Consider the following 11916-nt stretch of genomic DNA (forward strand, 5'->3'; position numbering starts at 1 on the left):
GAACGACTGCACAGTAGCCTGCAGATACCATGCAATTCCAGGCGGTCTCCAGCCCCCACCTGGAGGGTGGCAACCCTGCTGTTGCAGACAGGTGTTTCGCCTAACGGTCATACAGAGCAAATGAAATATCACTCCCATCAATTCCACCTGCAAACACCTCCTAAAGCACCTTGCTCCCTGTCCTGAAAGGAGCCACAAATTGGCTGCACATGGCCAAAACGTAGCCATGGATGCACACTTTCTCTGCTTCATCAAACCCTGGGGGTTTTCTGAATGGGAGGGAGTTAATTTATACATCTTTTAAATGTGTTAAAACATTTATCTGGCGATATGACTACAGAGGAGCATGCTGCCCTGTCCTCCCCTCTCCCCAAATGGCCACTGATGGGCCTGGAGGGGGTGGGAAAGGGAGGGGCCCTGGGTGGGCGTGGCCACAGCTCCGCTTCCCAACCCTGTAATCTGCAGGATCACGCCACTTCTGGGGTTTCTCCAAGCCTGAAGAATGTTCCAGGGGTTTCTCAACAGTAAAAAAAAAAAAAGTTGAAAATAGCTGCCTTGATAGCTCAGCTTCTTAGTTATCAACAGCCAACAGCCTTGCTTATGGCGCTTCACTGATAAGAGGTTTCAGACTTTTGATAAGCACGGCAAACACCTGTCCCTGACAGAGCATTATTAACCTCAGGTTCCTTGCAACAAATTGATAATATAATCAGGGGGCCACACAAGGCCGCCTCTTCATTCTGCATATACCTTTGGCTGCTGCAAAAAGGTGGGGTGTGGGGTGTGGGGTGGCTGAAATGTGCATTGACAGAATCAGGACTCGGAGCAAAGGACTTTGGGTGAAATGCTATGCATTCGCCTGGAACACGCAGAAGGTGAGGCCATGGTTCAGAGGCAGGGCATTCTGCTGAAAAACACCCAGGTTCAATCTCCAGGTATAGGGTTTCAGGACCCAGGGGATGGGGAAGACCTTTTTCTGACCCCCCCCCCCCAACATCAACCCTGGAATAGACCATACTGACTTAACAATGGAGTAAATATAAGGCAACTGCTGCTAGAAATCTCCCAGCCGGGCTAAATCTGACATACTTGATTTTAAGATAATCGGAAGCCATAAAAGGGCCAAGTGTGACATGCAACTAATCGGATTAATGACGAGAGAGAGTAGGAGAAATACCACGGAGCCCTGAGCAGGGAGGTGGGCCATAAACTCTTAAATCCAGCATTTACTATTGTCCTGTTCTGTTTTTTTCCTGTGGAAAATTTCCACCCCACGGATATAGCCAGTTTGTAGCTGCCTGGGCTGTCGTGAGGCAAATCGATGACGTTGGATGGGTTAAATGTGAGAGATGGTGGACAGGACTAGCCCATTTTGCCCCCCCCCTTTCCAGTCACAGCCACCACTTGGGTTGAAATCTAGCCCCCCTGATTCTCAGGTGGATGCCAAAGCCAGCCTCGCAGGAGTATCGTTCAGTAGGATGCCAAGGAGCTAGGAGGTAAGGGGTCATAGAGTTGGTGGGGTCCTCCAGGGTCATCTAGTCCTACCCCCTGCAGGATGCAGGAATTTCACAGCTACGTTGTGCAGCCTCCCTCACGTTAAACAAGACTATATTTCTACAAGGCACAAGCGCAGGGAATTGCAAAGGTCAGGATCTAGGCCCTAAACTAATGCCCATGAAGGCTGCCAATGCTTTCACCAGCAGGGTTTCACACTGGCTGTGCTGCCACTACAAGGCGGCACGACTGTAGTTAAGCTGTGGTGGCCATTTTGTAGATGGCTTGACCTGCGGTAGCCATTTTGTAGCCGGGCCCGCCCCTGTGGAGAGCCTGCAGGCTTCAAAAGGCTGACCTCCTTAGGTACACTAAGAGAAATATATTTCATCTTTTCTGGGGATGCCTCCCCACCTAGTACGTCTGCATATTCCTTCCACATCACCCTTTATACACGCTCAAAAATTCCCCAAAATTCCACCCCCCCCCGTGGGTTGGTTTTTTTCCATCCTACCTGGGGGCCAAACCTGCACCCCTCCACACAAGAGGCATTAACACAGGGGTGGCCAAACTGTGACTCTCCAGAGCTCCATGGACTACAGTACCCATGAGCCCCTGCAAATGCTGGCAGGGCTCATGGCATTGTCGTCCATGGACCTCTGTGGAGCCAGTTTCGCCACCTCTGTATTAACATGTCAAAAGGGTAGTTGTGTCTCCTTCACTGTTCTACCAAAGGCATCTTTCCCTTCTTCCTAGCCACGAAGACACCTGGTGGCCACCTCTCTGTCATTGCTGTTGTGTTCCCATCTAATTTCAAACAGTGTCCTGCATAGTGCAGGAGATGACCCATGAGGTCCCTTCCAACTCTATTCTATGATTCTAGATGGACTTGTACACCGTGCCTGCCTGCAGCGTATTCTGATAAGATTCTGATAGCCAGCTTTTGCCACATCCCTGGCAATAAAGTACACAACCCTCGTCCCTGCAGCAAGTTATAGCTGGACGGCAATTCTTGATTGTGATGCGGTCGTATGTGGGCAGGAGATGGCTGCTCGCCCCAAGCTTGCTGGTGTAGAAACACTGGGGAGGGAACCATTCTGGTTGCAAAACACAAAACAGCTGCAGCACAATCCATTCACAAAGCGCATCATGGGATTTCCTGTTAGCATTGAACCACGCCAGAACCAATGTGCACGCCATCAGCTGACAACAGCACAAGGCTAAATATTTGGCACGTTAGGCAGTTGGTGGGAGGGAGGGCTGTTTTTGTTCAGGGCCGCAGCACGGGATCTGGGAGAGGGGAAAGGCCTTTCTCTGCTTGCAGCTGGGTGCTCACAGCCAATCGGGATACACCAGTCAGCCAGCGAGAGGTCTAGTGTGGATTTTGCGGCTGTGTCTTCAGGTGGAAAATAGAAGGTATGACTTGTCAGCAGCCTGTACCAGGGGGCCAGGGAAAGATGCAGCACTGGCTGCATCCCAATTCCAGAGCCTGGTGTTTTTCTGCAGAGCTGTGAAGTCTGCAAAGTACCAGCAGCCCCTAACAAGCACAGGGAACCCGGTATGCTTTGACCTGGCAATGCAGTACTTGGGCAGAACTGTGGCAAGATGCTCACAATGCCTTTCAAAACGTGACCCCTGCTGGCCAGGTGAGGGATACCAGACATGCTAAAACCAGAACTCTTCTTAGGCTTCTCCAGCCTGGGCATCACCACCAGTCCTTTCCAGCTTTAAATCAGGGTTGGAAGGGACCTCCAGAGTCATCTATTCTAGCCCAGTACCCAGGAAATTGACAACTACCTGCCCACCCAGTCTTTCATGTGTACCTTTGGGCAGAGAAAGTAGCTTAAGCCTATGTGACACACCTGGCACATTACTGAATTCCCGAAAGTGTGTTGACAGTCTTGGTATGACCAGAGGCTGGACCACCACTAGTTTAAAGATCCTCCCATCTTGGAAGAACTCTGTTCTTAAGCCAGGTCAAATATGCTTTACTCTGGAATACAATACCTGCTACGCCCTTTGGGGGCTGGCTGAAGGCCCATAGAAATGCTTTGCTTTTCTGTCTTATGGTTAACAAGCATTGCTGGGACACTGCAGCTCTTCGCCCATTTTTCTCATTGCCCTGTTCTCCCAAAACCCCATAGTTAGGATGCAAGGGTACTGCAATGAACTAGAAATTAAATACATTGACCAATTGGGATTCAAGCTTGCTCTCACAGGGACTACCATCATTACGATTCATAGGATCTTGCTGAAGGCCTACACAGAAATAGTCATACGAACCACCACCGCAAACCATTCAGCTGGCACAAGCAGCACATGCCCAACCGCTGAGAAAACACAGTAGCTTCTGAGTCATTGTTTTCCACCTGCTCTAACCACAAAGAGCTGCAGCAGGGCCAAGCAAGCTACGGAAGCAGTGAATATCAAGTTCAGCTGTAGATTGCACCTGAATTCACTTTATATTGTCAGAATGAGAACTGTTTAAGAATTATCTTTTGACTGCTGGGCTAAACTCAAACTGCTCAGACATCTTGCATTTTTGTTACGAGCATGAGGCACATGACCACCAAGGAGAAGAGTTCTTATATGCTGCTTTTCCCCACCCAAACCAAAGGAGGCTCAAAGCGGCTTACAGTCGCCTTCCCATTCCTCCCCATAAGACACCCTGTGAGGGAGGGGAGGCTGAGAGAGCCCTGAGATTCCTGCTCTATCTGAACAGTTTTATCAGTGCTGTGGCAAGCCCAAGGTCACCCAGCTGGCTGTATGCGGGAGAGAGCAGAATCGAACCCGGCATGCCAGATTAGAAGTCCGCACTCCTAACCACTACACCAAACTGGCTCTCACCAAGTTTAGCTCTACAATAAGAATAAAACCAGCTAAGCCATTAATGGAATTTTGTGCCCTCAGAGTTCCCACAAGCCAAAGATTCGAAGATAAATGTATTGCTGTGGCTCTCATTATAGATTACTATTCATTAGCTATACATAATATATACCACATAATGCTACACTAACCAAGGTGAAAGAAAGACACACATTTGGGAATGCAACAGCTTTATTGAAACAAAGTGCAGTGACGTTTCACTTAAGTGGATGGTAGTAAAAGCAACTTAATTAACCCCCCCTCAGGCGCAGCACAAGATGCAGGGTGGACTCCTTCTGGATGTTGTAGTCAGAGAGGGTGCGGCCATCTTCTAGCTGCTTGCCGGCAAAGATCAGCCTCTGCTGGTCAGGGGGGATGCCCTCTTTGTCCTGGATCTTGGCCTTCACATTCTCAATGGTGTCACTGGGCTCTACCTCCAGGGTTATGGTCTTGCCGGTCAGGGTCTTCACAAAGATCTGCATGCCTCCCCTCAGGCGCAGCACAAGATGCAGGGTGGACTCCTTCTGGATGTTATAGTCAGAGAGGGTGCGGCCATCTTCCAGCTGCTTGCCGGCAAAGATCAGCCTCTGCTGGTCAGGGGGGATGCCTTCTTTGTCCTGGATCTTGGCCTTCACATTCTCAATTGTGTCGCTAGGCTCCACCTCCAGGGTTATGGTCTTGCCGGTCAGGGTCTTCACAAAGATCTGCATGCCTCCCCTCAGGCGCAGCACAAGATGCAGGGTGGACTCTTTCTGGATGTTATAGTCAGAGAGGGTGCGACCATCTTCCAGCTGCTTGCCGGCAAAGATCAGCCTCTGCTGGTCAGGAGGGATGCCCTCTTTGTCCTGGATCTTGGCCTTCACATTCTCAATGGTGTCACTGGGCTCTACCTCCAGGGTTATGGTCTTGCCGGTCAGGGTCTTCACAAAGATCTGCATGCCTCCCCTCAGGCGCAGCACAAGATGCAGGGTGGACTCCTTCTGGATGTTGTAGTCAGAGAGGGTGCGGCCATCTTCTAGCTGCTTGCCGGCAAAGATGAGCCTCTGCTGGTCAGGGGGGATGCCCTCTTTGTCCTGGATCTTGGCCTTCACATTCTCAATGGTGTCACTGGGCTCTACCTCCAGGGTTATGGTCTTGCCGGTCAGGGTCTTCACAAAGATCTGCATGCCTCCCCTCAGGCGCAGCACAAGATGCAGGGTGGACTCCTTCTGGATGTTGTAGTCAGAGAGGGTGCGGCCATCTTCCAGCTGCTTGCCGGCAAAGATCAGCCTCTGCTGGTCAGGAGGGATGCCCTCTTTGTCCTGGATCTTGGCCTTCACATTCTCAATGGTGTCACTGGGCTCTACCTCCAGGGTTATGGTCTTGCCGGTCAGGGTCTTCACAAAGATCTGCATGCCTCCCCTCAGGCGCAGCACAAGATGCAGGGTGGACTCCTTCTGGATGTTGTAGTCAGAGAGGGTGCGGCCATCTTCTAGCTGCTTGCCGGCAAAGATCAGCCTCTGCTGGTCAGGGGGGATGCCCTCTTTGTCTTGAATTTTTGCTTTCACATTCTCAATGGTGTCACTAGGCTCCACCTCTAGAGTAATGGTCTTGCCGGTCAGGGTCTTCACAAAGATCTGCATCTTCTCTGATTTATTTAAAAAAACGGGAAGGGGAGAGACACAAACGGGCAACGCAAGTTAGACAGGTCTGTTTCAACACCAGCCAGACGAATTCACGCAGCCCAAGATCCGGCCAATACCCCACCGGAAAGAAACCTCCAGACTCTGCTTCCGCATTCCCTTTAGGCCGTCAAGCTCCTCCCCCTTCGGGGAGTGAAGCGTGCGAGGGCCGCGGCCGCGCATGCGCCTTGCCACCCAGCGACGCCACAAAGGCCGGCGACGTCAGCTGCGCAGGCGCAGTCGGAGCCTACGCGTCTTCCTCCCTCCGCTCCTATCCGCCATTTTGGCTGGTGGGACAGAGGCCGCCCGCCGCCGCTCCTAACGCGGAAAGAAGGCGGTTTTCCTCGCTGACTTCCCCTCTCAACCTTCCCACCCAGTTCCCCCCTCGCTGAAAACCGATATTTATTTCCGCGACTGGCCTTATTTTTCCCCCTCGCCCGGAAAGCCCGCTTCTCTCCCTCCCCGCCTGAGTCCCCCTTCACGAAAGCCCCAATAACACAACAAAATGTTTCCCCAAAAGAACCGGGCACCGCTTTCCATGACCACAGCGCGAGGACTCACCGCGCAGCCGCAGCTGATCCTGTCCCAAAAAAATACACGAAGCTCGAGCGACGACAGACAGCCTGTTCTAACTGCGCCAACCGCCGCGGCGGCCTCTTATATAGGCCGCGCGCTCAGAGATCCCTCCGCTGAAACGGCGGCGCCGGGACAGAGAGGACTATATCGCGCTCCGGGTTGGGCGGCCGCCAATGGGAGGGGAAAGGGGAGCGGGGAGCCACGCCTTCTTCGGAGCTTAAGGGGGACGCGGAAGGATAAAAAATTCTCGTCGGGATGTTGATAAGATTGACGGTTGAGAGTGGGGGGAAAGAGAGTTGGGAGGCGAGGAAGTGGGAGGAATATCCGGACTGGATCCATCTGGATCTGGAATGGTCCTGAATCAAGGGTTTAAAACCATAGAAATAACCCATCTCTGTGAGGAAACGTGGAAAGAAACACTTGTTTTTTGTAGGACTCGCGCAGGGGTAGCCAAACTCTCCAGAGGTCCATGGACTACAATGACCATGAACACCTGCCAGCAGGGGCTCATGGTCATTGTAGTCTATGGACTTCTGGAGAGCTGCGGTTTGGCCACTTTTGCAGGGATATGTTTGGGGGGGACCTATAACTTCCACTTAATATCTGGTTCTTCCTTGACCCCACATGGAGAATCCCGCTAACACCAGAAAAAAGAGCTCATGTTTTTTTCCCCTCACCTTGATTGGAAGTCCCCAAACACAAGCAGAACCTGTCCAAAACCGGTGATAAATCTCAAACTTTTTTAAGGTGTGAAGAAACTCTTCTAAATCCAGTGGGGTTGACTCTCAAGACTGCCTCAGCTGTAGGAAAGGTGGGATATAAGTGCTCTGCTTGATGAATTGACAGCCCAGAAAATTCAGCAGTGCTAGCTAGCACATAACTGGCGCAAAACGGTGGCCAAGTCAATGAATGCTCCTGCTGCAATCTGTGGGGTCATGTTAAGGTGAGAGGCATGTTGGTGGGTGGATGATAAGGATACCAGCCAACAGGTGGGTATTCCAGCTCCTCTCCAGGCTACAGAGGTCAGTTCCCCTGGAGAAAAGGCCTGCTTTGCAGGTAGGGAGGCCAGCCTCCAGGTGGGACCTGGGGGCCAGGCAACCCTGTTTGAAATGATTCAACCCCTCTTTCCACCTCTCTCCACTGAGAGGCACTTTTTGCTCCTGTTTTTTCCTTATCGGAACCAGGCCCACTTCCTCCTTGTTGATGCTTTTTGCATGTGCCCCAAAGGAAGTGGCAGGGGATGTGTCAAGGTCAGCAAAATCCCTCAGACTTGCTTGAAGTTTTGCCAAGGCAGAGTCCTGTGACCAGAAGGCCCCTGTTATGTAACTCAAGGTCTGAGCGGCCTGAAAAACACAAAAAACAGTTATTGAAAAAAGGACCTGGCGGCCACAGAAGCAACCCAAAAAGGCACCTTCCTGCAAGACCCATCAAAATTTGACCACAAGGGTGCCAAGTTGCCAGTGGCCAGAAGTTTAGGGCAAGGGAAGAGAAACAGCATTGCCTACCCAGAAGTAAACTTGCAGACCACTTATCTAAGAGAGCAAAAATTTCTTTGGCACTTACCAGCTAACATGGCTGGGGTGATCTGGGCATGGCTTGGTTTAGCAGGCAAGCAAAACGAAAACGCCCTCCAGTACTTCCGTGAAACTGAAACCGGTGAAATAATTGCTGCATCTAAAAAAAAAAATGGAGATGCCGGGGATTGAACCCGGGGCCTCATACATGCAAAGCATGCGCTCTACCACTGAGCTACATCCCCAGACAACAAAATAGATTTTCTGCATGCTTTGATATCATAGCCTTTGTAATCCAGCTTTGAGCCTCCTCCTGCATCCAGGCTGTGAGCAAGCAAAGCTGTGTAGGTGGCGAAAAACGCTAAAGAGGATGCAAGAAGCGAGCAGCTGCAAAGCTCGCTCTCTGCTGCTGCTGCAGACCGACCGGCCCAGCCACCAATCAACCTCCCTCTTTGTTCTTTGCACAGCAACGCAGGAAAGGCGCCGCAGTCCGACCAGCTCGGAAAAGCAAAGCCCAGGCGGAAACGAAGGGCATCCCCGGCTCTTAGCGTTGCAACAGGAGTCTTTTGTAGGGTACGAAAAATGACAGCCTCCCCGTCGGGGAATCGAACCCCGGTCTCCCGCGTGACAGGCGGGGATACTCACCACTATACTAACGAGGAAGAGCTGTTGTTAAATGTTTGAAAAAACGTCACTTGAGACTGGGATGGAATTCAGCCTGCAAGGGCTTGGTTCACATTTGCTTCCGGATTGCAGAGATCCTCAGGAATTGTGGATTCCAACCCGAGGGGGAAGGGGGCGGTCCTGGGGAGTCGGTGGCTGCTGATGCGTTACTCCGGGTGATGCTGGCCCTTTGCAAGCACAGGAGAGAAGCCATGGCGGGTCATGCCCCTTAAAGAGCCCGTGGCCCCAACCAGGGCCCATTCTCACCTGGCCACCGAGCAGCAGGAGGCGGTCAACGAGCGATGTGGCCGGTCGAAGAGAACAAAATACGAGACCTCGTGCATTGCACAGGCCGGCGAAGGGGCGCGGAGCAGCGGGTTCCGGCTCGATTTGCAAGAGTTGCAGCCTGGGTGCGCGCGTGCGGGTGCAACGAGGGTTGGAAGTTTGCTTTCGACTCCCCCTCCCGGCTGTGCAACGGCAGTGACGAAAATGTAAAGAGAGGAAATAATGTTGCATTGCTGGGGGGAAAAAAGCTATCTGCCGAAACCCGGGATCGAACCAGGGACCTTTAGATCTTCAGTCTAACGCTCTCCCAACTGAGCTATTTCGGCGGCTGTGGGTTTTTTCATGTTCGACTAGCTGTAGTCATCGATCAGAGACTTCCCGTTTCAGTGAAGCAATATATCTATTTCTTGCCATCTTATTTTTTGCGAGATCTCGCACCAAGCCGACAAATCCGCTGCAAAGAAAGGGCCGTGGGCGTTTCCAGGAGGCCCAGGGGAAGCAGAGTCTTCCCTTTCCTCCCGGGTCACTGGGCTAGAATTCTGATAGAGCGAGAGAGGACTGCTAGCCAGGATGGGTGAAAAGAGCGCCTTAGAGCATATGCAGAGTGCCTTGGCCCTTGCACGGAACCTTCCCCGGCAGATACTTAAGAGGAAGGCCGGGGAGAGCGAAAGGTAGCCAAACTTAATTGCCGGCAGGACTGGACAAAGAGTGCCTCTGAGCTCATGCAGAACGCTCTTTGCTCCCCGCACAGGATTGAGGTGTCGGTAGGGGCCGGTAGCCGTGGTACTCTGCCTATGCTCAGAGAGCCTCCTTCCTACCTGGCCTTGCATGTTTCTGCCCCAAAGGGGAGAGGCTGTGGGTGCTCTCTCTTTCCCCACCTTCTTTGCACAACAACCCTGCGAGGGAGGGTAGGCTGGGCTGCCATGGCATGTACGGGGGGGGGGGAAGAGTGATCAGGCTCCCCCGACGAGCTCCCTACCCCTCAGAACGGGGGAGGGTTCGATCCCAGCCGCCCTGGTGACTTTTGCAAAAGCTGCAGCCCTCGACTGGCCCTTTGGGGTGATTTTGGAGGGAGGAATTGACCTTTCTCGTGCAAGCCGCGCCGGTTCCTCCCACTCCCGCTGCGTTTACACACTTTAATTTGCAATGGAACCATTGCTTTTTATGACAGAAAGGAGGGAGGGGGGAAAGAAAGGAAGGAATGCAAAAGGGAGGGAGGGAGGAAAGAAAAGAAAAGAAACGGTCGGAATTCTCCGGAGCAGCTGGACCGACTGATGTCTGCATAAGGAGCCGAGCAAAGGGCGATCCAATTTTACTTCCAGAAAGAACCCCCCTTCCAAAAAATTCGGTCTCCCCGTCGGGGAATCGAACCCCGGTCTCCCGCGTGACAGGCGGGGATACTTACCACTATACTAACGAGGACGGACCCTGCTCAGCTTTCGAGATCAGGCTAGATAAAGCAAGCTCAGGTGTGGCCTTCCGCGATTCCCACAAAAGATTTGCAAGAATTCAATAGTGAAAATGCAAAAGTGCTCATTCGTGCCAGGTTCTATTTCCCGAGGGAGGGAGGGAGGGGAAGCTTTTGCACGGATTGCAAGTAAGAAACCGATTTAAGAGCGTAAGGGAGGCTATGTGGGGCCGCAACTCCCACCGTCGCCCCGCAAGCCCCCAGAATCCAGAGCATCCCTGCCCCAGATATTAGAACAGCGTGTGATGCCAGCTCTCGGAAGAAGTGCGCATGCCCAGGAGAGCTTAGACCCAGAACAAGCCTCTGTCCTGCTGCTTCCGACCCACCTGAACCCCTGTCTGCAAGCAGAAAAAGATCTCTGCGCATGGGCAGCCTGCTCCAAAGATCCCCGGGCCGCCGTTTAGACAGGACGGCGTGCATAACGCAGGAGGAGAGAATATCTCCCTTGGAGGTGGTTTTACAGTTTTGCAAAAAAAAAAAAAAAAAAAAAGAAAGAAAAAGAAAAGCCAATCTCTTGGGGAAGAGGAAAAGACCATGCGGCAGCTCTGTAAGTCGACTTGGAGATTTTTTTTCATGGCTGGGGATGTAGCTCAGTGGTAGAGCGCATGCTTTGCATGTATGAGGCCCCGGGTTCAATCCCCGGCATCTCCACTTTTTCCCCCACCTCCCAAGTAAGTAGAAGAAACCAAATCCATGCAAGGTTCTTTCTGCAAACTGTGGCACCTTATAATCCACCTCCTAAAAGTTCGGCCTGCTTGGCTGCATATTTTAGAATCGAATTGGAAGTTGAGCGTCCCTCTGCCATGCACTCGAAAGCTCACGCCTTGGATAAATCTAGGTTGGTCTTAAAGGTGCTACTGGACTCTGATTTTATTGTGCGATAGATGTCACTTCTTGATGGAGCTGCAGAAAAGAGCACGGTCTCAGCAGGGCACAGCGTCTTACGGAGCTGCCTGTTTTCGGGGCTGCTTGGAAACCCTGGCAAATTCCTTTCCCAAGTCAACTTGGGTGTTTGGGACTAAAGTGACTCTCCCTCCAAAGACAGCATCCAAAACAGCCTAGATGTCGTCAAGCCCCACATTGTGCTCTATCTGTGGCCAGTTGACTTTGCAGAATTTGATGCTCAGGGCTACGTTAGGTTGCTGGGGCCTTCCTGACACTGGCGGGAGGTGAGTGGCTTGCCAACTCCAGGCTGGGAAGCTGCTGGAGGATTTGGGGGTGCAGTCTGAGGTCGGGGACTTTTTCGTGGTACACTGAAGACCCCACCCTCCAAAGCAACCAGGGGAACTGATCTCTGTAGTCTGAAGATTAGCTGGAATTCGAGGAGGTTCCAGGTCCCGCTGGGAGACCGACATTCCTAGAAGCAGAACTAAGACATATTGTGCCTGTGGGT

At 52.1% G+C, this 11916-nt stretch overlaps 1 protein-coding gene, 1 long non-coding RNA gene and 5 other non-coding genes across 8 annotated transcripts; 1 reads left to right on the plus strand and 6 right to left on the minus strand.

Annotated features, from left to right (window-relative positions):
• Nucleotides 1-4530: 4530 nt before the first annotated feature.
• UBC (ubiquitin C) lies at nucleotides 4531-6738 on the minus strand. Its single transcript, XM_077307483.1, has 2 exons — nucleotides 6579-6738; nucleotides 4531-5983 (listed from the first exon to the last, which is right to left on the minus strand). Exon 2 carries the CDS (start codon nucleotides 5976-5978, stop codon nucleotides 4608-4610), a length of 1371 nt encoding a protein of 456 aa, XP_077163598.1. The 5' UTR covers nucleotides 5979-5983; nucleotides 6579-6738; the 3' UTR covers nucleotides 4531-4607.
• Nucleotides 6739-7267: 529 nt separating this feature from the next.
• LOC143822602 (uncharacterized) lies at nucleotides 7268-9217 on the minus strand. 2 transcript variants are annotated; one of them, XR_013226216.1, is made up of 4 exons: nucleotides 9038-9217; nucleotides 8753-8958; nucleotides 8157-8267; nucleotides 7268-7936 (listed from the first exon to the last, which is right to left on the minus strand). It is a non-coding gene; the product is annotated as an uncharacterized LOC143822602 (long non-coding RNA). The 2 variants fall into 2 exon arrangements; XR_013226215.1 differs by having other exon boundaries at nucleotides 8753-9214.
• TRNAA-UGC (transfer RNA alanine (anticodon UGC)) lies at nucleotides 8281-8352 on the minus strand. The gene has a single exon. It is a non-coding gene; the product is annotated as a tRNA-Ala (tRNA).
• Nucleotides 8698-8769, minus strand: TRNAD-GUC (transfer RNA aspartic acid (anticodon GUC)). Its single transcript has one exon. It is a non-coding gene; the product is annotated as a tRNA-Asp (tRNA).
• Nucleotides 9218-9308: 91 nt separating the features above from the next.
• On the minus strand, nucleotides 9309-9381 carry TRNAF-GAA (transfer RNA phenylalanine (anticodon GAA)). Its single transcript has one exon. It is a non-coding gene; the product is annotated as a tRNA-Phe (tRNA).
• A 1024-nt stretch (nucleotides 9382-10405) lies between these two features.
• TRNAD-GUC (transfer RNA aspartic acid (anticodon GUC)) lies at nucleotides 10406-10477 on the minus strand. The gene has a single exon. It is a non-coding gene; the product is annotated as a tRNA-Asp (tRNA).
• A 625-nt stretch (nucleotides 10478-11102) lies between these two features.
• On the plus strand, nucleotides 11103-11174 carry TRNAA-UGC (transfer RNA alanine (anticodon UGC)). Its single transcript has one exon. It is a non-coding gene; the product is annotated as a tRNA-Ala (tRNA).
• The last annotated feature ends 742 nt before the right edge of the window (nucleotides 11175-11916 follow it).

This window comes from Paroedura picta, chromosome 13, assembly GCF_049243985.1.
Source record: "Paroedura picta isolate Pp20150507F chromosome 13, Ppicta_v3.0, whole genome shotgun sequence".
Taxonomy (NCBI): domain Eukaryota; kingdom Metazoa; phylum Chordata; class Lepidosauria; order Squamata; family Gekkonidae; genus Paroedura; species Paroedura picta.